Here is a 21454-nt window from a genome sequence, read left to right as displayed (position 1 = left end):
AGACAATCGGCCTCTTAGCAGACACTGTATCTGGGGATTTGGATATTTGAAAGAAGTCACCATTAAACTGCCCTACTTCATCAGAGGCCAGCTGTAATTTAGCAGCTGTGCACTCTCCTGAACTGAGTATGCTCTGTGCAACACTCCATGTGTGCTATGGAGACACTGAGGCTGTTTAATCCTTACCTGTGACAGGATTAATGGTGAAGAAGCCTTGAGGATTTCCATTTACGATATGGAAAGTCAGCTTCCCTGTGGAGCTGCTGTCTGGGTCCCTGGCATCAAGTTGAAGGACAGAGGTATTCACTGGGGAGTTCTCCATGACAGAGGCATAAAAGACTGGTCTCGACATCTGGGGCGGGTTGTCATTGATGTCGGTGACTTCAATATAAACTTCGGTCACAGAGGACAGAGGAACTGAACCTCTGTCAACAGCTAACACTGTCAGCCAATAGTGAGATGTAGATTCTCGGTCCAGTGGTCCCACAGTCTGAATTGTACCTAGGAGAATTACCAAAAGCTCTTTCAATGGATTCCAAGAACTCCAATAAACTTGCACAACAATCCCCTTAAAAACTCTGGGCTGGAATTTGTGTGTGGTCCACTAGCAGTTCTGTGTTACCATGCAGGAGATCTGAGTCTCAGCACTGGATCTGGTGCATGAGGTCAGGCTTATCTCGGAGATGAAGCTTGCATACCTTGGGGTTCTAGGGTGGTGGAGGGGGAGAAAAAGGGTTGAAATGCTGCAGCAGTAGACCCTGATGACTGAAGTGAGTCATGATTTAATACTCTATCAGTCCAGGTGAACAAGGTGCATGCAAACCTCACTCTGCTGTGGGGCCTATGGCTGGCCCAGGCAGCCCTAGATGTGGGCAATGAAAACCAGGACGGGGGCAGGGAAAGTGTGTCTGGGACATATACCAATCCCAAGTATCCCTGAGCAGCTTCAGGTAGCGGGGCTGTTATGGGACTTTGGCTGCTCTTGCAAGGTATCTTCCCCTTGCAGAGCCCCTTAGGGAGGCAGGAGGTCCACACATTGGTGAATTCCCATTGGGAGCAGCTGCCCCTGCTAGCGCATGGGGTTGCATGTTGCACTTCCCTGCGCAAGCAAGGGTGATTTGAGCTTTTGGACTTTGCAAACAGAATACGGAAAGGTTCCAGTGGGTCAAAATTCAGACCAATCACAGGATGTCATTTAAGCCAACCTTCACGGTGCCCCTTGACATACCCTTACACTGGCCTGTCATTACCTGTGTCCTCTTCAATGCGGAAGACAGCCAGGCCAGTGCCCTCTCGGATGAAGTATTGGAGTTCTCCATCCTGCCCCTTATCTCCATCCTGAGCTGTTACCATCATCACCGATGTACCCTCGGGACTGTTCTCTTGCACCCCACCGCTGAACACAAAGAAGGCAAAGTGAGGAGGGTGTAGGTTCTCGTTGACGTCAAGGACATCAACCGCCACGTGGCAGAATGAAGAGCGAGAGATGGGCCTCCCGCCATCGCTGACTTGTATGGTCAGATTGTAAAAGTTCCTCATCTCATAGTCCAGCTCTTTCTCCAGCCAGAGAGCCCCGGTCAGCCTCTCCATGTGGAATGTCCTCTCCTCATTGTTGATAAGACTGTATTTTAGCTCTCCCCCAGAGCCAGCATCAGGATCAAAGGCTTCCAGGAAGAGCAGAATGGTCCCCAGGGGCAGGTCCTCAGGGACCTTCACATGGTTCAGGGCTGGGATGCAGTGTGGGGAGTTGTCATTTACATCTTCCAAAGTCACAACCAGATCAGCGGCTGAAAACAGCTGGTGGCCCATTCTAGGCTGGTCCCTGGCTTCTATTTTTAGCACATAGCGAGGCCACAATTCTCTGTCCAGGAGGCCAGTCACTGTCACCTCCCCAGTGACACTGTTAATGACAAATTTATCAGTGGGGGTGAGGAGGGAATATTTTACCTTCCCATTGTCATCCATATCAGCATCTTCTGCTTTCACCTGTGCTATAATTGTCCCTGTTGTTACATCTTCTGGTATCACCACCCCATATGCACCTGGTGGGAATTTAGGAGCATTGTCGTTGGCATCCAACACATTTACCGCCAAGAGTTTCCATGATGACCTCTGAGGAGTGCCAAGGTCATACACAGTAATGTTAAGGATGTAGAAACTGGTTCGTTCATGGTCTAAAGGTGAGAGAACTTGGAGGAGACCCATCTCCATGTCAATTGTAAAACAACTGTCCTCATTTCCATCAGTGATCACATAGACCAGTTTGCCGTTAAAGCCAGTGTCGGGGTCAACAGCTGCAAGGTCAACAATGGTTGAGTTGACTAGGGCAGTCTCCATGATATCGATAGACCTTGGAAAGTTGTCATCAAACTGAGGTGAATGATGATTCACATGATACTGGTTCACAAAGGTTTCCTCCTCCAAGCCTTGGTCCTTAGACAGAGACTTGATGGAGTGGATTATATTCTCCGTCAGCTGCTGCAACACCCCCGTCTCCTCGCACTGCATGTGGACTGGGAAGCCAGGGCTGACCACAGTGATGTTAACAGATGTAGGTGAAGCATAGTTCTCTCCATCTGTTGCAGTTATTTTCAGAGAGTAGAGGGGTGACTGCCAAGCAGGAAGATCTCTGAGAGAGGTTCTAAGGGAAATGACTCCAGAGACAGGATTCAGGTCAAAATGCTGAAGCTCATTGCCAGACGTGATTTGGTATCTTACGTGCTGCAGTTCATCTACATCAATGGCAGATACTGTGACCACGGGGTGCCCAATAGATAAGTCCCATGGGATGCTTCCATTGCAGTTTGCCTTCTCGAACACTGGGGCATTGTCGTTCAGGTTGCTCAGAATGAGGGAAACGTAAACCTCAGTCTCGTGGCGGAAGGGGGATCCCCAGTCTGATGCCCACACACGCAGATGGTACCATCTCTGCATCAGTTCATAGTCCATTAGCTTGGAGGTGGAGATGATGCCTGAGTATGGGTCAATGACAAATGGAACTTCTTTCTTGTTGGCTATGGTGTAGGTGACAAAGCCGTTCTCCCCATGGTCATGGTCTGTAGCCATCACTGTTAAAACACTGGTGCCAGGTGGGACGTTTTCATCAAAGGTGCCATGATAGGAAGACTGAGTAAAAGTTGGAGCATGGTTGTTGCAATCAATGATATCAATGGCAACAGTGGTGTAGGCCTGGCTGTTGGCCGTTGTAACTTCAAGTTCAAAGTGAGACTGGTCTTGGAAGTCCATCGTTCTGACTGTAGTTATGAGCCCAGTCTGAGGGTTGATTTTAAACCCTGTGCTGTCAGGAGTGGGTCTCAAAATATACTTCAGATTTGGAAAGACTGGGGTGATTTTAGCCATAGCAACTTGGCTCCCAGGTGGGGAAAATTCACTGAGCTGGACTCTGTACACTTTCTGCTGAAATCTGGCAGAGACATACTTGGAAGGAGGTATGTGGATAATTCTAATCTGTGAGCACAGAGGTGGTTTGCTCTTGTCCTTGGCCTGCAGACTTAGATTGAAACCAGAGGGGTTAGCCAACCAATTGATCTCTTTGGTTGACACAATCATGAACTCATTGCTCCCAACAAAGGATTTCATGGCTTTGAAATGCCTTCCTGGATCTCCGGCTACAATATCAACTGAATCGATCCCGGGTTCTGAACCACTAGCTTCCACAAACAATGTAGCATAGAGGAGGTCCTCAGCTGAGTCAGCTGGTGTCACCGTCACTGAGGCAATAGCCGGGGGCTTCCTGGCAGATGGCTCCACTTGGACCACCAGATTAGCTAGGTTTCCGAATCCATTGCCCTCGGAGATTTTTCGCATTCGGTCCACAGCCAGGACCTGCAGCTGGTGTTTCCCTCGGTATGTACCATTCAGCCTCCCGGCCGTCATCACTACTCCGCTGGAGGGGTGCACTGTGAACAAGTGTGAGCGGGTGTGGAGGGCGTAATAGAACTCTGCATTCTGACCCAGGTCAGCATCCGTGGCACTGACCACGCTGATGGCAGTTTTCGGAGGTGTGTCTTCTCTGATGGTGACTTTGTACGAGGGGGGTGAAAAGAGTGGTTTCAAGTCATTCCTGTCCAGAATGTGGATCAGCACTTTGGCCCACGCTTCATAGGCAAAGGCTTTCTCTGTGGCTTGAATTATCAACATGTAATTGTCTTTGACCTCCCTGTTTAAAAGCGCCGTGTTCCCGCTCCTCATTCTGATCCTCAAGAAGCAGAAATCCCCGACCGTGTGCTCCTCGGTTTTAAAGAGACCATCGCTGTCCCCGGAAGCTATTGTGTATCTGACGGCCCACTCTGGGTCTGTCATGTAAATGCCCATTTTGACATAGCTCTCTATATAGGTCTTGGGGGCAGAATTCTCATAGATTGTGGCGTTATAAAAGGGATGAGTAAAATGTAAGGGGGAGGAGTTGCCTTTCTCAGAGCTCCCCAAGCAGGCCAGACAATGCATCAGAAAACAAGCAGAGCTCAGGACACGCTTCTTTGTAGCAACATCCATGGTGTGTGAGGCGGGATGTCTCCTTGGGCCCTGAAGCGAGGCAAAGAACAAACAATTAGTGTGTTAGCTAACATGGATGGGGGCAGTTATATTAAATCTCGCATGTTGCAGCATGAGAGAAGATGCAACAAAAACTAAGGATGTGATTGAACTATGCATTATGCTCACATCCAGCAGGACCTGATTTAAAGAACCATGATCACTCTCCAGGAAATGTCACAAAATAGGAACACAGGAATTACCAGACTGGATCAGAACCCTGGTCTATCTAGTCCAGTGTCCTGCCTCTGACAGTGGCCAGCACCAGGTGCCTCAGGGAAACCCCACCGTTGGGAGATGTGGGACAATCTGCCCTAATCTCATCCTAATCCCTAATAGCTAGAGATTGCATTAAACCTTGGTGCATGAGGTTTTCTGTCCCTTCCAAAACTGTCTTTTTCAGCAGTAGCTATTATAACTCAGGGTCACCTTTTTCTTCCTATAAACGTTCAAAGTCCTTCTTTGAACCCTGCTGAGGCAATGTCCCGTATTTTACTGAAACCTTGCTGAGCTGTTGTGTGCTTCCTCTTGCTGAATACCAAGACACGAGTGTTTCTGCAGTCGCTACAATCCTAGTGCCCCTGCTGCCAGGTTCCTTCACTAGCATTGCACCCAGGTCTGTGGAGTAATAACGCTATCATCATGAATGTAACTCTCACAAAGACGTGACTGTGACGTCACTGAAGGAATGGGGCGGCAGATGTGTCATTAATATGGAGAAATGTTATTAGTGAGGGTGACAACGGTTTTTAAATGGCCAGGGTATTTTTTATGAAGCTAGATGAATGCTTGTCTTTTTGCATTAAGGGATGAAACTGGGGATATTCACTGATAATTCAAGCTATTTATAGGCGCCTCTATTTCCCTTGGATATCCCAGGAGATCACAATCTGGGACTGTTCCTTCCTCTTTTAAATTCAAATTGCATATCAAGTACCAATACCTGCCAGTTGTTCGGCACCTTACTAATTTAAACAAGAAGGACTTGTTTTTCCAGATGCTTTTTCAAGATTCATCTCTTTAAAAGACGGGACTGGTTCAATTTCCTAGTTAAACCAAACATTCGGAACAAATGATCTGAACCCAAGTTTGTGCGCATGTGTGTCAGCTTCTCTTGCTGAGATGGCCAGTAAAGAGCTATACACTAGACACTATCATTCACACCCAGCCTTCATGAATAAGTAAAAGCCTGTCATCCAGCAGTCTGACTGACTGGAACAAGACAACTGAAGTTTAGCTTTTGCATATAGATTCATAGATATTTAGGTCAGAAGGGACCATTACGATCATCTAGTCTGACCTCCTGCACAACGCAGGCCACAGAATCCCACCCACCCGCTCCTGCGAAAAACCTCTCACCTATGTCTGTGCTACTGAAGTTCTCAAATCGTGGTTTAAAGACTTCAAGGAGCAGAGAATCCTCCAGCAAGTGACCCGTGCCCCATGCTACAGAGGAAGGCGAAAAACCTCCAGGGCCTCTTCCAATCTGCCCTGGAGGAAAATTCCTTCCCGACCCCAAATATGGCGATCAGCTAAACCCTGAGCATATGGGCAAGATTCATCAGCCAGATACTACAGAAAATTCTTTCCTGGGTAACTCAGATATGTGGCTTGGGTCACAGGGAAGTGCAAATATCAGAATGAGAAGCAAAAGCCAATGTCATGTGGATTTGGTACAGAGCTGGCAAAGTCTTTACTGCTATAAAACTCGACACTCACTGAGTCCTGAGCAAACGATGCAACACACGTGTGCTTAAAAAACCCTCATAGGACAAGGCCAATCTATCAAGAGAGACGTGCAGTTTCTTCTAAGCCTGAGAGCTGTGGTAAAAGAGCTGCTTGTTACTTAAGAGAGCGAAAGAGTCTGGCAGCGTGTAGGGACTTGTCTGAAGCTGCTCCTTTACAACATTGTCATGGCGGAAGCTAGAAGGAGGACATGTGGGTGTGTTTGAGTGTGTGTGTGTCCTATAGGTCTGCAAAGCAGGAAGAGTTTCTTGTCTCATACAATCCATGTGAGGAGAGTAAGCCAGCATTTTTTAAAAAGAGTGAAAGAGACGGACATCACTTAAGAAGGCAGGATTTTCCAAATGGCATCACACCATTAACCTTCATGTCTGGTATCTTTTCTCTAGCAGGGCCAATGCTGAATGCTTTAGCATATGGCAGAACATTCCTCCTGACTCCCGCCGTTATTAACCTATGCCCTAAAGCATTCAATTTAATTACCCTTATCTCAGCATGCACAACTACTGATATTATGTTTACATACATAACCATGGCCGAATTCTAACCCCACGTGTGTGTTTCTGCAATTCCCATTAAAGTCAATAGGAGCTGTGTTTGCAAACATAGAAGCAGAATTTTGCACTTAGCCAATACTAGAACGTTCCCTTCCCTTCTTACTCTCCTGAAATAGCAATTAAATTCCTATAGATTTTTTTCCACCTTTTCATTTTGTAAGTGGACAATAATCCCGGTTTTCAAACTCTCCCACCTGTGCGCCCAAGGGAAGCACAGTCACTGAAGCCAGAGGTTCTCTAACATTTTCATTCTACTGACCACTTCCTAAGAGAGCTGCTCATGGACTCACCTGCCTTTCCAACACCCCACGCTCCCACTGCTTTATCCTCCTGAAAATTCCTTTCTGCAGATTACAAGGAAGGCATCCACGGACCACACTGTGAGAACTACCAAGCTAAGGTTCATTTGGGACAAAGCCCTATAGAATTTAATAGAAAACAGTAATCTTTCTGGGGTTTTTTTTATCCATTCTATAGAATGTAATGGAGAATCTATCTCTTCTATTGGATGACGTAAGACATCTATAGAAAAGAGAACATCCTGTGTCAAATTCAATAGGTTTGCAGAGTAATTTCTATAACCCCTACTAAATATCTATGGCACCCATTGGTGTCTTCCTTATTAAATTTGATTGGACTTCTCCAAAAGGGGAAGCTCTGAAGCTGAGCATGCAGGAAAATCATAGTGTGAATCCCTAACCTAGTCACACCCTCACGTTGTCTTTTAGTTTATCCTTGGGCAGGAGTAACGAGACACATAGAATTTAAAGAGCGGATGGTGTCAATGCTATTAAAAAAACAGCCTCTTCCAGTGAAGTGTTATGAGGCCATCCTTTCGCTTTCACCAGAACTCTTACTTTCCAGTGCAAGGAGATGACTCAATGGAGTTTCCATTTATTCTGTTCTCCCTTCAGGTGTGGCAGAGTACCTTGGCTTCCTCAGTGCTGGGTAGGCTTTAGGTTTAGGCTTTAGCCAAATTGGTAGATTCAGACAAATGGTTTCTGGAGCTTCCAAGGGTGAGGTCAGCCTTTACTTAGGTAAGGTGATGGAAGGGAAAGGAACCAGGGACATCCTGGGAGGGCTCTGTTTCTCTGACAAAGCTTTCATATAATTCAGGCAGTAAAGATCTCCCCAGAGCTTATGAGGTGGAACTAGCTGGGGATCTTTTTTTCGGTAGGTGGGAATAGGAAAAGAGGATGAGAAAAAAAAAACAGGTGACAGATGTGTAGACATGTTGGTTAATGCATTACTGGATGGTGCTCAGCTACTGCAGAGCGGAGCATGGAATAGAATACACTAGAATAGAATAGAATATGGTGCTCCTTAAGATAGGGTGTGCTGCAGTCCGTCCAAGTTCACTTCCTCCTTCTTAAGAGAAAGGTTCTGATGTGAAGAGACTATGTGTTCTAGGGGTCCGTCCACTGGTGCCAAACTTCAAGCATAGGAAGCAGCAGATTTTTTAAACAAATCTGAACACAAAAAAACCTTAACTATCTCGGAATCTGGCTCTAAGATCTTAAGATGCCTCCACTCAGATCTCTAGCTTCAGCTCTTTCCTAGGAGCTGTAGTCACTGTGTTTGTCCCATGGCTACTAAACTCCCTAGTGTAGGTTCACCCTTTTATAGGAGCCTTTCCCAGCATGTGTAACGCCGACAGATCCCGGTCATGAGCGGGCAGGATTGAACCAGCAACCTCGGGAGCTTAGTGCATGAGCCTCTAATGAGCTCAAAGCCAACTGCCTAGTAGCTAAGGCTGTAGAGAAGACTCATTTTATCTCTCTCTCTAAGTGGTCTCAGTGCCACTAGATGGGACAGACCACCACACCCAGAAGGTGTGTGGGTTACACATGCTCTTCTGGTAGTTGGAAACAAGCAGCGGCAGCCCTAAGGTGGCCATTTTGCATCTGATTTCTCTAGGCTGCATTTCCTTCCCTTTCATATTTAACCTCTGTTATGGTTTTCCCTGCTTCCCCTTCTTTCTCATTCCTGAAGAAGTGGCAGGTCTTCACAGGCCGTTGGTAACGGGAAACAGAGCATTTGGCTTCTTTGTTGCTGCTTTAAATCAAGCCCAGGCTGGTAATGACCAAAAGTTACCATTAGCTATTAGCTGTTTGGTATCTTATGTGCAATGAATCTGGTAGCTCCCCAGTCGCCAGGTCGCAGCAGAACATTTGAAGAACCACCACCACTGTTGGCACCCTAGTGTCAGCAGAGGTCAGTGTGTTCACAGCTGGGATTACCCTCACTCCCACAGGGCAGGTTTCTACAGATCAGCGTTAGACACATGCGACAGGAAGCAAAAGGATTGCTTCCACAACACTGCTGCTGCTCCTGCATGACTTCTGTCCCTGGAACTGTTAACCTGATATCTTTCACATGGACTAAGCTCACAAGAAAAAAGGTTCAGAGAGGAACCAGAACACCTGAGAAAGCAGTGACAAAGCTCAGCCAGAAAGCTGGGGAAAATGAATTGCCCACGGGAGCAAAACTGGTCCGTTATGGCCTATCCTAGGACTCAAGGGAAAATCCTTTAGGAAAAGGCCAATAGAATTTTACAGCAATGGAACCAATAAGGTTCTGCAGAACCGTAGTAGGTTTCTATGACTTTGAAACCCTACAGATGAGGCTGTGTATGTGAAGGGTGTAAAATAGACTGAATTTAATATCACAATAAACAGGAAATCGTGTGCAGGGTGTACTGCACTGGCCTGGTGAGGGAGTAGGGCATTAAGGGAGAAGAGACTTTAAGGTGAGGGGCAGTTCATAACTCTGAGGTTTCTGCTGCCTAGTTCAAGGATCCCTGAATCAAGATTTAGGTGTAGTGTGCTGCATAGGGTCTGTGTTTTGCCGATAGATTAATAGAGAATGAAATCCTTTCTGTGATTTGATTACCCTGTAGGATTCTATAGGAGTGACATTATTCTCTATTAAATGTTAATATTCAAAATGGACAAGCTTTTCAGCAGGTTATTTTCTACAGGAAGCAAGAAAAACAAATCCCTTCCATGTCTTTTGGAGCAGTGACTCAAGAAGAGACACAGGAACCCTGTGACCTGGGCTATACACCTGTCTCTGGCAAAAGTTGTCTATGGGGGTTAAATCACATGCCCTGTACCATGATTTGCAGCCCCAGACATTCAGAGGACACTTCGCGTTCAGTTTCAGGGAAGCTGTTTACTGCCCAGCAGACATAACTCACATCCTCTCTCCTTCACCTACTTCCCTTCTCAGGATCCATTCACCTCCTGAGGCCTTTACCTTCTGGTACCGGGGCGCACATGGGAGGTGGGTGTATTTCTGCTCTCTGGCTGCAGAAGACCTGACAACGCTACAGTCTTCACTGCTGTGTTCTGCTTCCGCAATCCTCCCTGCACATACAGTTGAAGGGATTCTACAGTTCTATACATTGCTCCCTGTTAAAGTGCCAGTAGCCAAATGCCAGGAGATCATTCCTCGGTTATTCAAGCTTTGTTCATGAGCACCAAAAGGGGATCAGAATTTCTGGAAGGGTTGAGTCTTATAGACTCAAATACCTAGTAAACCCTTCTATTATGCTTTTAGTCAGGCTACATTTTAACTGAGGAACGCTCTTGGTGAATCTATATTAAAAGTGTGTCCAAGAAGTCTGGCAAATTGAAACAAAAAGACTGGCGCGGTGATGAGGCTCAGAGGGGGAAATCCTTTTGATATGCAGAAACTAAATGATAACTAATAACTGCATGATAAAGTCCAGGCCCCGTTACCCTGTGTGACTCACAGCAAGCATTTGACATAAAGAAAAGTTGTGAACTGCCTCTCGTGATTTCCCAGAATGATGCTAGCTTGTGATACGGCAGTAGCAAGGGACGGCATAATGCAGTGTACAGAGCTTGAATGGTTTTTGGGAGTGCCTCCGAAAAGTGGGGACAGCCTTGCAGAAAGGAGGTGGGGTAAGGGCCAGGTACCTCCCTGAGTTCTATCCCCTCCAAGGGAAGCAGGAAAAAACACCCCAAGCAAGTTAACTCTGAACATAGCTGTTGAAGTGAATTCATCCCTTGGGGAACTCCAGGGATGCATTCTGTTCCTAGAAATGCAACCTGCACTCTGCTCCTAGAAATGTCCTTTTTCCATGACACCTGGAGGAAAGACTGGATTTGGGATTCCCATTCTCAGTACCCCACCCCCTGCCGTTTTTATTTCTTGCAAGAGATCTACCCACCCTTTGTCATATATTTCCTGCCCTACTCCTCCCCTTCATTTCCCAATCACCTGTTTAAAACTTTGCACAAAGCCCTGCCAGAATAGTTCTCACAGGACGAACAGGTAAATACACGCCTACCTCTTTGCCAAAGGTTGTTAGGGGGGGAAAAAGCCCTGTAGCTGCTCAAATTACATATGACAGGGTCAGTTTTACTGTGGTTTTAAAGTGCAAGGGTCACAAAGGAAGAAGGGAGGGAGCTAAGGGAGCAAATTATTTAGCAAGGTGGGAGCAAAGCCTGAGGGGGGAAGGACTCCAGGAATGCACCTTCTCCTGGCTCAGTGTGTACCTGAACAGGAGGGACACAGCATGAGAAATTCATTTAGGGCCAAACATTGCAAAATTAAATCAATCAGAAAATAATTAACGTTGTTCAGTATAGAAAATGTAGGATTAAAAAGTATATATATTTTTAAAGAGGACATTTATCCATGTCGCTAATAACACCTTGGATGAACACTGAACCCTCTTGAAAAAAATCTTATTTGCTTTTCACAGTTCATGCCGTTTGTTTACAATTTGCCATTTTCTCTGCTTGGTCCGTGTTAAAAAGGCAGGTCAGTTTTATCTTGTATGGAGATGGTTTCTAGTCAGTTTCACTGCTGTGTGCTCATGCACAAGCATAACCCTGCAATGTCGGAGTTACCAGGACGAAAGAGCCATGTTGTGGCTGCTCAATAAAAGGGTTCCACTGGACTTTAAAAAATAAAAACAATGTGAGGGAACCATTTCCATTCGGCTTAGGTGTCAGTGTTGCCAACTCGCACCACCTTATCGTGACTGTAGTCTCCTGACATTTGGGGCTTTTCTTAAAGCACCAGCTCCTGGATTCACGTGCTGACCTGAGAATCTCTGTTTTCATTTTGAAAAGAAAAGAAAGTTTCTAGCCCTCAGAGTTGTGAAGTAAAACTTGAAAATGCGAACCCTAAGCACACCACCACCAGACGACAAATAAAAAGAACCCCTGTTTTATTATTTTTAAAATCTCACGATTTTTAAGCCAATCTTGTGATGGGGGGCGGGGAGCTGACTCATGATTTTTGAACATTTGGGGTTGGCAATGCTGTATGTGAAGTGAAAGCTTGTTTGGGGGCAGATTTGACTGGATAGTATCCCGTTAAAGAAATAGCATAGCTGATTTCACAACAACGCAGCAATGCCGCTACCCTCTACAGCCTTTCAATGACGAGCAGTGTGTTTCAAACAGCTTGGCCAGAGCACTGAAAATCATTTCCTGATTGCTAAGCATCCAGGAACAGCATGGCTGGTCATTTAAAACCCGGTGCATGGGCATTTTATGACCGAGGTATGCCCTGGCTTGGAATGACCCATTAAATAATTGTTCCAGCTAGGCTGAACATCCTGCAGGTGGATGAATGACTCCCCGCTAGGGAGGTATTTAATTTAAGCAACGGCCTTCTTATTCTCCAGAGGGCCTTCCTCAGTCCTATTAGAATTTGTTGGGGTGACAGCACACCCTTGGTTAGATCCTCACATCCAGGTTGTGTCTAAAACTTGCTGATTCTTCCTGCATAAGAGCTCTAAGATATGGCCTTTCTGATCCGTCCACACCGCTAAAACTCTCAGAATTTGTGTCTATCACTACTACATCCTCTAGCCTTAACAAATGCAATCTCACCCCACTCATGTCCATTCAAATTGCTGCTGCAAAGATAACTTTCTTAGCTGATCACTTTGACTATGTCACCCCGCTGTTTGCAACCTGCTAGTGGCTCCCCTTTCTCTGTTGCATCAAACATAAGCTACTTGTCTCCTTTATCTGTGAATAACACATGCACCACTCAGGAGGCTTTCTAGTACCAGCATGCCATCAGCACCGGGACAGTTTGATCTAATGCTGTTTGTAAGAGCGCATGGTCCTGAAGGAGTCCAGCTAAGGAAAGAGACCGATAAGACCACCAGCTACAGGGCACTGCCGTGGCAGTGAGTCCTGTATAAATGCCTGGAGTAGAGAGAAGATGATTGCCTGCAGAGATGTCACTGTTCTTATACCCCCTCTGTGAGCTGGTCTGCTATCCATAGGAGAAGGTCAGGAGGCTTGAGTTTGGAGTATCGCTGGGTGGGTCAGTGAACCTCAGCAACAACAGCCCAGGTGAATACTGGTTAATGCTGCTTGGCACTGATCTGGTTCCATTCTCATGAGGCCTTCAGAGCACTTTATAAATGATATCTGATGAAGTCTCACAACACCCCTTGGAGGAAGGTGAACATCACTGCCCCCATTTCACAGACAGGGAAATGGAGGCATCAAGCAATTAAGTGACCTGGCCCCTCTGCAGCCTTTCCAGCTTCTTCCAGCCCAGCCAGCAAGACGGAATGACGCAAACCCCACAGAGCAACCAGCCTAGGTCTAGCCAGCCAGTCTTGACATCAATCATTTCATCACACAGGGCAAGGAGGGTGGGAGCCTCCCCATGCAGTAGAGACTCCGCGGCTGGGCTACTGAGCACTGGCCAGCATCAGCAGCTGCGCTGCTTGGTGTTACTCCCAGGAATGCCATCTGGTTTTGAGTGGGTGGTTAGCAGTGTGAATGCAACAATGCACTCTGAGTCTGTGCCACATAAGTCGGTGGGCAGGTGTGTTAGTCTAAACCCCTTCCCCCTTGCTCTCTCTCCCTCCTAGAGGCCTGATTTCCTTCATCTCCCAGCTCCTCCTCCTCACTGATCATAGTCTGCAATCTGCAGCTTTTGCAACCTATCCCCTGTTCTACTGGGTTCCAGAGCCAGTGATCCTTCCTATTCCAGCAGTTAGATACCACGGTGGAGCCTGGGAGGTACCTGCGAGGTGCAACCTCGAATGGGTGATGCTGAGGACAGCAGCCATGAGAGCTTGAGACAGAGCATGCCTGGAAAGCAAGTTCACAGAGGGAGGTGAGTAATAGCTTTATTCCGGCAGGGAGCAGGGTGGCTCTTTATGGCTCCCGTGGGACCGCACCTGGAGTATTGGGGTCAGTCATGGGCACTTCATTGCCCAAAAGGTAGAGAACTTGGAATGTGGTTTTGGAGATGGGCAATGTAAATGGCTAAGGAATATGGAGGGAGTCACTGTGGTTAGCGCAGCCAAATGATGACTGCCCCTAGACATGGGAACCTATTCATATGTGCAGCATGTAAATACCAAGCATGGGGAGGAGTTATTGAGTACAGTGCACACGGGTATACTTAGGAGACACAGGAAGAAATTCAGAAAGGCGACCGGTAGGCTGAATATTAGGGAACACTCCGTGGGAGTGAGAGAGGTTTGGCTGTGGAATAGCCTGTAACAGGACAGGATGGGAATCCCATTGCGCTGGGACGTTGATGGTACTCCTAGTTTTGGCAAGGGCTGGAAAAGTCTGATTTTCAGGATTCTCCATTTCTGACGTGCAGGACGAACTCGTCCACAACAGCCGCTCTGCTCCTGCAAATACTTCCTGCACTTTTCATCCCCCTCCCCAACACTTGCCCCTTCTGTGGTGTGAGGGAGGCCCTGGCGCACACCTGCCTTGAGTGCACCAGGTTGCAGCCCCTTTTCTGGCTCCTACCGAACCTTCTCCTCAGGTTCTGGCTCCACTTCTCCCCTGTACCTCCCGCTCCTTGCACACGCCATCTGTGGCCCCACAAAGTCACGAGACCTTCTCGTCAACCTCCTCCAAGGTAGCCGTCCACCACACCAGGAGAAGGAAGCTGAACAGGGAGGTGCTCTGCGAATGTGGGGCCTGCTTTTGATCCTCCCTTGGGTCATGTCTCTGGGCACGTTCCTTTGGGCCACATCCACTGGCTCCCTGGATGCCTTCGAGGAGCAGTGAGCACTGTCCGGGGTTCTCTGCTCGGTGTCCCGCTCTGGATCCCTGCTTTTGACCCTCTGACCTCACTCCCGTTCCTGTTTTATCATTTGTTGCCCCCAAACTCTTTTTGACGCCTGCGTCCAGTGGCTCCTTCCCTTAAGCTGGACGACACGGCGGGGAAGAGGGGCTGCCTGCCCCTGGCAATTTACTAGGGCCTGCCTGCACCTCAGCCACAAAGTGCCACAAATTCAAACCAAGCCAATACAAAGCTGTAGGAGGCGCTAGTGAGCCCCTGCAAGTCTCAGGCCGGGAGAGAACTCCTTGTGTATCAATCATTGTCTCTCTGTGCTCCGGCTGCTAACACGTTATTTCATATTTATTTTTATTTAAAAGCCACTTGTCCAGAATCTTTTGGGAGTCACTCCTGCCAACCCTCTATGCCCAGAGCTGCCATCCGCCTGCAGGACTGGCCCCAGAAAAGGGATCTGTAACCCCGGGTATGTCTGTCTGCACTGCAGTTGGGAGGTGTGAATGCAGTGTGTGTGGACATACCTGAGCTAGCTTTGACCATGCAGGGTAGCAGGTTAGTCGTGGCAGCCAGAGCAGGGGTGGCATGGAGAGCGATGGGAGTGCAGTCCCTCCAGGGACCCCCAGCATGCACGAGGGGGGCTAGCCCAGGCTGCCACAGCTACACTGCTAACTTGATCCCAGCGAGCTTAGGTAGCTAGCGTCGTATGCGCTGTATTTGCACCTCCCGATTGCTGTGCAGGCATACTGCTAGCACTTACGCGTCCTTCCTAGCCTCTCTTCCCCAACCAGACTCCCAAGAGAATTCTGATTCTCTCCCAGGGATATCATTTGACTGATATCATTTATATGACCCATCTCCGTTGCCGACTTTCTTCGTCAGCAACCCAATTCACCTGCTGGTTGTTAGTTCTGGTCCCAGGGCACATGGGCCCCATCAAGCCAATTTTCTGCTCGGTTTACAGCAGCTTTGGCTCCTCTGCACTGGTTCTTCCAGACGCTTCCTTGCATTCAGAGTGTGTGTGTAAAGTAGGGTAATGGGGATGAGTCAACAAATTCAGCTGCGTGCTGCAAAAGATCCACAGGCCGATCACTGGGGAGCTGTTCTACAGAGATGTGTGCTGTCAAATTCCACAGGGGCAGATGTTTCAGTCAATGGACTAGCTGCCCAGATAGCCTATAAAAATACCAGTCCTGCATGCCGTTAGTAAATGCAGGGAGATCGTCTCCCCAAGCAGTGCCGTAAAACTATCGTTCTCACTAATTATTTCTAGATGCTGTACAAGCAACACAGACAGTCCCTGACCCAGAGAGCTCACCATCTGGGTATGTGACAGTGTGTGATCGGTGACAAATGTGGTGGGGATGGCAAGCTAGCATGTTTGCAGATAGTCACAGTGGGCTGCTTGTCACAGTCACACTTTGTCTTAATGAGATCTTATCAACTGGATTTACAATAGCAAAATGTGTGTCCTCGGAACTTCTCTCTACACTGTCTACTGAAGATCTGCTTCTAAATTGTATCCATCTCCCTACACTATTTATCTGAGTAGATCGATATGGAGTAGTAGGTATCTATTCACTCTCTCTCTACATCTACCTATTGCTTAGCAATAGATATAAGTATCTTAGATAGCGAAAGCTATAATGCGATCTCTGCCTACCTGTTAAGTGTGACATACATACTATACCTACATAATGACAGGTTTCAGAGTAGCAGCCGTCTTAGTCTGTATTGGCAAAAAGAAAAGGAGGACTTGTGGCACCTTAGAGACTAACCAATTTATTTGAGCATAAGCTTTCGTGAGCTACAGCTCACTTCATCGGATGAATGCATCCAGTGAAGTGAGCTGTAGCTCACGAAAGCTTATGCTCAAATAAATTTGTTAGTCTCCAAGGTGCCACAAGTCCTCCTGTTCTTTATACTATACCTACAGTGTCTCTAGCTGAAGAATTTATTTTCAGTTTCTATCAAAAGCATGATCAGTCCATAATATTTCCTAGCTGCAAACCTTTCTGCTTCCTAAAAATACCCCACAATCTGCTCTGCACTCTTCAAACACCGCCCAGCTCTTTCTTCCAAGAACCAGGAAGGAAAGTTTGTTGCAACAAACTTGCCCGCCTGCCAAGGAAAACCGCAGCAGAGAGGACAAACTGCTTGTTCAGCTAATCAGATTTCTAGCAGGACAATGAGGCACTGGCTTTTCCAAAAAAGGTCTGATGCTTCTTAATCCTATTATGTGTTTGCACTGGTGGAGTTGTACAAATGTGCACTGATATATGCACAGACACACACACACACACATATACATATGCACAGGGGTGCACACAAATAAACACATGCACACAACAAAAATACCATTTTGGTTGCAACGGGCTGGCATGATGATCCTGTGTGACTTGCACCGGAGCCAAGAGCTGTTGTCCACCAAGCATAATGCAAAATGAATTGGTTTCTAGTAGATGTTTTATTCCAGGTGTGATTTAGTTACTCCTTCCCCCCCTCCCCCCCATAAGAGTGATGCTTATTTGTTTAAAGGGCCAGGAGACCGAGCAGCTTCTGCAAAAGCTTCCTCTTTAAAGTTCACTCAGAGTAAAAATATGAGCAAGCGGCAAGCGCTTAGGCAAAGAATGGCCCCTGCAGAGAGTGCAGGTTGGGATCATTTTAAAAAAGACGTTCTGGATTATAAGAAGGGGTTGTGTGCGTGTGTAGGTGATGCAAACAAGGGCAGTATATAGATCAAGACTGTAACTACAGAACAAAATCCTAAACTGGTTCTCTCACACAATAAATCCCCCAATTACCCCCAACTTCATTTATCTCAAAGTCTGATGTCCTTGAACTATTTCAGATAATCCAGAGAGTGCTGGATATTACGAGATGATAAGGTAGCCCAACAAGAAGTCAAATGATTTCAGCATCACTAAATGCTGATACTGCCCAGCTTTCCTCAAAGCTGGGATACAAAGTGTTTGCTTTTCATTCTCAGCCTCGCAGCGGGACCTGCCTCCGCTAGCTAGCAATCTGGAGAGCCCAGTCATCTGGACACCTTCCCCTCTGCAGCATGGAAGGTCCCTGGATCTATCAGTGGCCAGGAGAAGTCAGGCTTTTCAAACGTTTGTAAATGTTATAGCCTTTTCTTTAGAAGAAAGCTCCACCGAGCCAGGTTTTTGCTAACGCTCCCAAGCAACAGATGTCATTTGAGAGGTGATCTTTGTCCTTATGGATTCTTGCATTCCACCTGGTCTGCTTTTAATTCCCTCAGGAGGTTAATTACCTGATTCCTGCTGCTGCTAAGGGCTTTCATATATTATCTCCATGCTGCAAGTGCATGAGTGCCCCTTTTTCTCTTTTCTGCAGTGCAACATGTGTGCTGGGGGAAGAACAGCTGCATGTCCATTGATCTGCATTTACGAAGGGATTTAGGTGTAGATTGCTGTCAGGCCTCCATAAATGCCCAAAGAATCATACATACATTGACACAAACACACACACACATTATATATGCCCACGCCTACGTGAATGCAGAGCAAACACTGAGGCCTTGTTTCTGCTGAGCTTTTTCCTTAGTTTCCCACCTTTGCAGCCCTACCTGCAACAGTGGTGGGAGCGCCAGGGTAGGCAAGGTGCGAGGCACCCTGGCGTCTTCACCACCTTGCTGTCTAGATTCACTCTGAGCGCGGTTAGCCATCGGGGTAGTAAAAATGCCAGTGTCTTGCCTACACTAGGGCTCGTCCTGTGCACGCTGCAACAGAGCTGGCCCTGGTGGTAGTGGAACAAGGAAATAATAAGGAAAAGCACGGTGTAGATACAGCCTGCACACAATGCATCGTTAACATCATTTCAGTTTTGCTTGCATTCCCTGGTGGGTTCAGTCTGAGGTGCTGTACAGAGTCCATTCACTGGATGTGACAGTCTGCCCCTAACTCTTGGTAAAGTTTACAGGAGTGAACTGAAAAGGCTATTACCCTGCTCGAACCCGGGGCAACAAATACAAACGTACACCAGCTTTCCCTGGCCCAGTTCACAATGCCTCGTACTAGGACTGACAAGACCAAGGGAAAGAATGAAAGAATAACAAAAGGCTGTTGGTTGCGTTGGGGATTTTTTTTTTTTTGCTCAAAGTATAAATCTTCAGGCTTGGGCTGTTTGTTTCAAATTGAAGGTTACATCTTTTTACTCACATACAAGCACCGTTTCATGAAGTCGCCTCTGACGATCTTAGGTCTGTCCATCCTCCCTGGGCTTTCCCCAGACCACGCTGCACAGGGCTCCCTGAGTCATTTAGAGTTTGCAAAAGCAGCGAGCAGCAGCGTGCCCTTACCTGTTGCCGCAGGAGAGACCTCTCCTGAAATTTATCGTCTTGCTGCCCCTTCAGCCGAATCCTCAGTCAGGGTGCAGCACCCCACAAGCTGCAGGAGATCCATGGTGGCTGTGGAGACGCTCAGAGAAGTTCCGGCAAGGGGAGATTTTGCTGGCTGAAATCCCTGCAGCACAGGTTGAAAGCAGCTAGCAAGAACGGTGCAGTAGGTGTAACTCGTTTCCCTGACGTTCCAGCCCTCCCTGACCAACTAGGGGAGGAGGAGAGGCATTGCTCTCACTCTGGAGAAAGGAACACGTGTGTGTGTGTGTGTGTGTGTGTGTGTGTGTCAGTGTCAGAGTTTGGCAGACTCCCAAGCCTCAGAGCCAAATAATGGCAGAGATTTTTACTGTTAGATTAGCCAGCATTGCCATGAAATCCAGAACTGCAGCTTAAAAGACCAGTGGTTGTTTTTGACTAGGAGCCAGGTAGGTGCCGGGGTCAGGGATGGGGTAAGGGGGGAGAATCCTGTTCTGATCACGGAGGAGCTGAAGGCTGAAAAGCCTCCTGGGATGTTACTGTTATTGATGGGTTGTATTGTGGTAGCCCCTAGGAGCCCGGGCATGAACCAGAGCCCCATTATGCTGGGTGCTGTACAAACACAGAACAAAAAGACAGTCCCTGCCCCAAGGAGCTTACAATCTAAGTATAAGATAAGAAACAACAGGCGGATACAACAGGTGGAAGAGGAGTACAAGGAAACAGTGAGACAAACGGCAGCCTTTTGGAACTTCTGATGAGTCTTTGCTGTACAGAGGCTAAAAAGTACGCTACATCGTTCTAGCTCCCAAGGCTTTTCGTTTACCCCCAGACATCCCCCTAGATGTCAGGGGCTTGCACAGGTGCACCTAAGGGCAGATCTTAGCCCAGAGGTGGGCAAACTACAGCCCTTGGGCCACATCCGGCCCGCGGGACCGTCCTGCCTGGCCCCTGAGCTCCCAGCCGGGGAGGCTCGCCCCCGGCCCCTCCCGCGCTCTCCCCACTCCCACGGAGCCTCAGCGCGACTCGACACCAGCGCTCTGGCTCGCTGCTCCTATCGGGCAGCACAGCGGCAGCGTGGCTGGCTCTGGCCAGGCGGCAGAGCTTTGCTGCTCTGAGCAGCATGGTAAAGCGGGGGTTGGATAAGGGGCAAGGAGTCCTAAGGGACAGGGAGCAGCGGGCAGTTGGATGGGGTGGAGGTTTGGGGGGGGGAATCAGGGGACAGGGAACTGGGGGGTTTGGATAGGCGTGGGAGTCCCAGGGGGGCCTGTCTGGGGGCAGGGGTGTGGATAGGGGTCAGGGCAGTCAGGGGACAGGGAGAAGTGGGGGTTGGATAGGGGGTAAGGTCCTGGGGGGTGGTTAGGGGCCGGAGTCCCAGGAGGGGGTGGTCAGGGGACAAGGATCGTTGGATGGGTCAGGGATTCTGAGGGGGGCGGGAAGTGGGAGGGGGCGGATAGGGGGCGGTGCCCAGGCTGTTTGGGGAGGCACAGCCTTCCCTACCTGGCCTTCCATACAGTTTCGCAACGCCAATGTGGCCCTGGGGCTAAAAAGTTTGCCCACCCCTAACCTAGAGTCACATGCCTGACTTATGCTTTTGACTATGCTACATGCCAGGGAGAGCTGGCTGGCAGTTTTCAGTGAATTTGTTGTTGTCGGAAAATGGCTGTTTAAAAAAAAAGGAGGGTTTTTGGTGAAAAAAGTATTTTTGTTTTAAAATTTTCAATTATTTGTACGAACCCACAACTGAATTTTTGTTGATGTTTGGATTCCACTTCCTCCCTCTTTCCCCCCCCTTTCATTCCCCTTTTCAGTCACTTTTACAGGGAAAACGGAAAAGGGGGGGAACTACGGACTTGATGAACATTTTCGCTTGAAGCTGGTTTTCAGTGGAAACCTCGGTTTTCAACAAAATCTTCACTGACGGCGCCTCCTTTCCTCGGAAAATTTCCTTTTCATCAAGCACCTGAACACTGTTCCGGGGTTGACCAAACCCTTTCTGGTTTTTTGGATTTTTTTTTTTTTAATGAAACATCTACATTTTCCGCAGAAAAACAAACCCATTTTCTGACCAGCTGTAGGGAAAGCCCTGAAATTTGGCCCATGAAAACCAGCAAATGTTGATAACAATTCTGAACGGGTGAAAAAAACCTCTTTCGCCTAGTCTGCAGCCTGTGAACAATTTCAAAATGTTGTGAAAAGTCATCACCGC

General features: G+C 47.7%; 1 protein-coding gene across 1 annotated transcript in view; it reads right to left on the bottom strand.

Moving 5' to 3' along the window:
- FAT2 (FAT atypical cadherin 2) overlaps positions 1 to 19439 on the bottom strand; it is an 81745-nt gene extending 62306 nt beyond the window's left edge. Inside the window, exons 1-3 of the mRNA XM_074960267.1 lie at positions 19231 to 19439; positions 1251 to 4545; positions 187 to 501 (exon numbers count right to left, since the gene is read on the bottom strand). Of these exons, the coding sequence (XP_074816368.1) occupies positions 187 to 501; positions 1251 to 4515 (3580 nt within the window). The 5' untranslated portion in view covers positions 4516 to 4545; positions 19231 to 19439. The remainder of the gene's footprint in view (positions 1 to 186; positions 502 to 1250; positions 4546 to 19230) is intronic.
- Positions 19440 to 21454: the final 2015 nt, after the last annotated feature.

Source organism: Natator depressus, chromosome 8 (genome assembly GCF_965152275.1).
Source record: "Natator depressus isolate rNatDep1 chromosome 8, rNatDep2.hap1, whole genome shotgun sequence".
NCBI lineage: Eukaryota > Metazoa > Chordata > Testudines > Cheloniidae > Natator > Natator depressus.
This window is presented reverse-complemented; position numbering and strand designations above follow the sequence as displayed.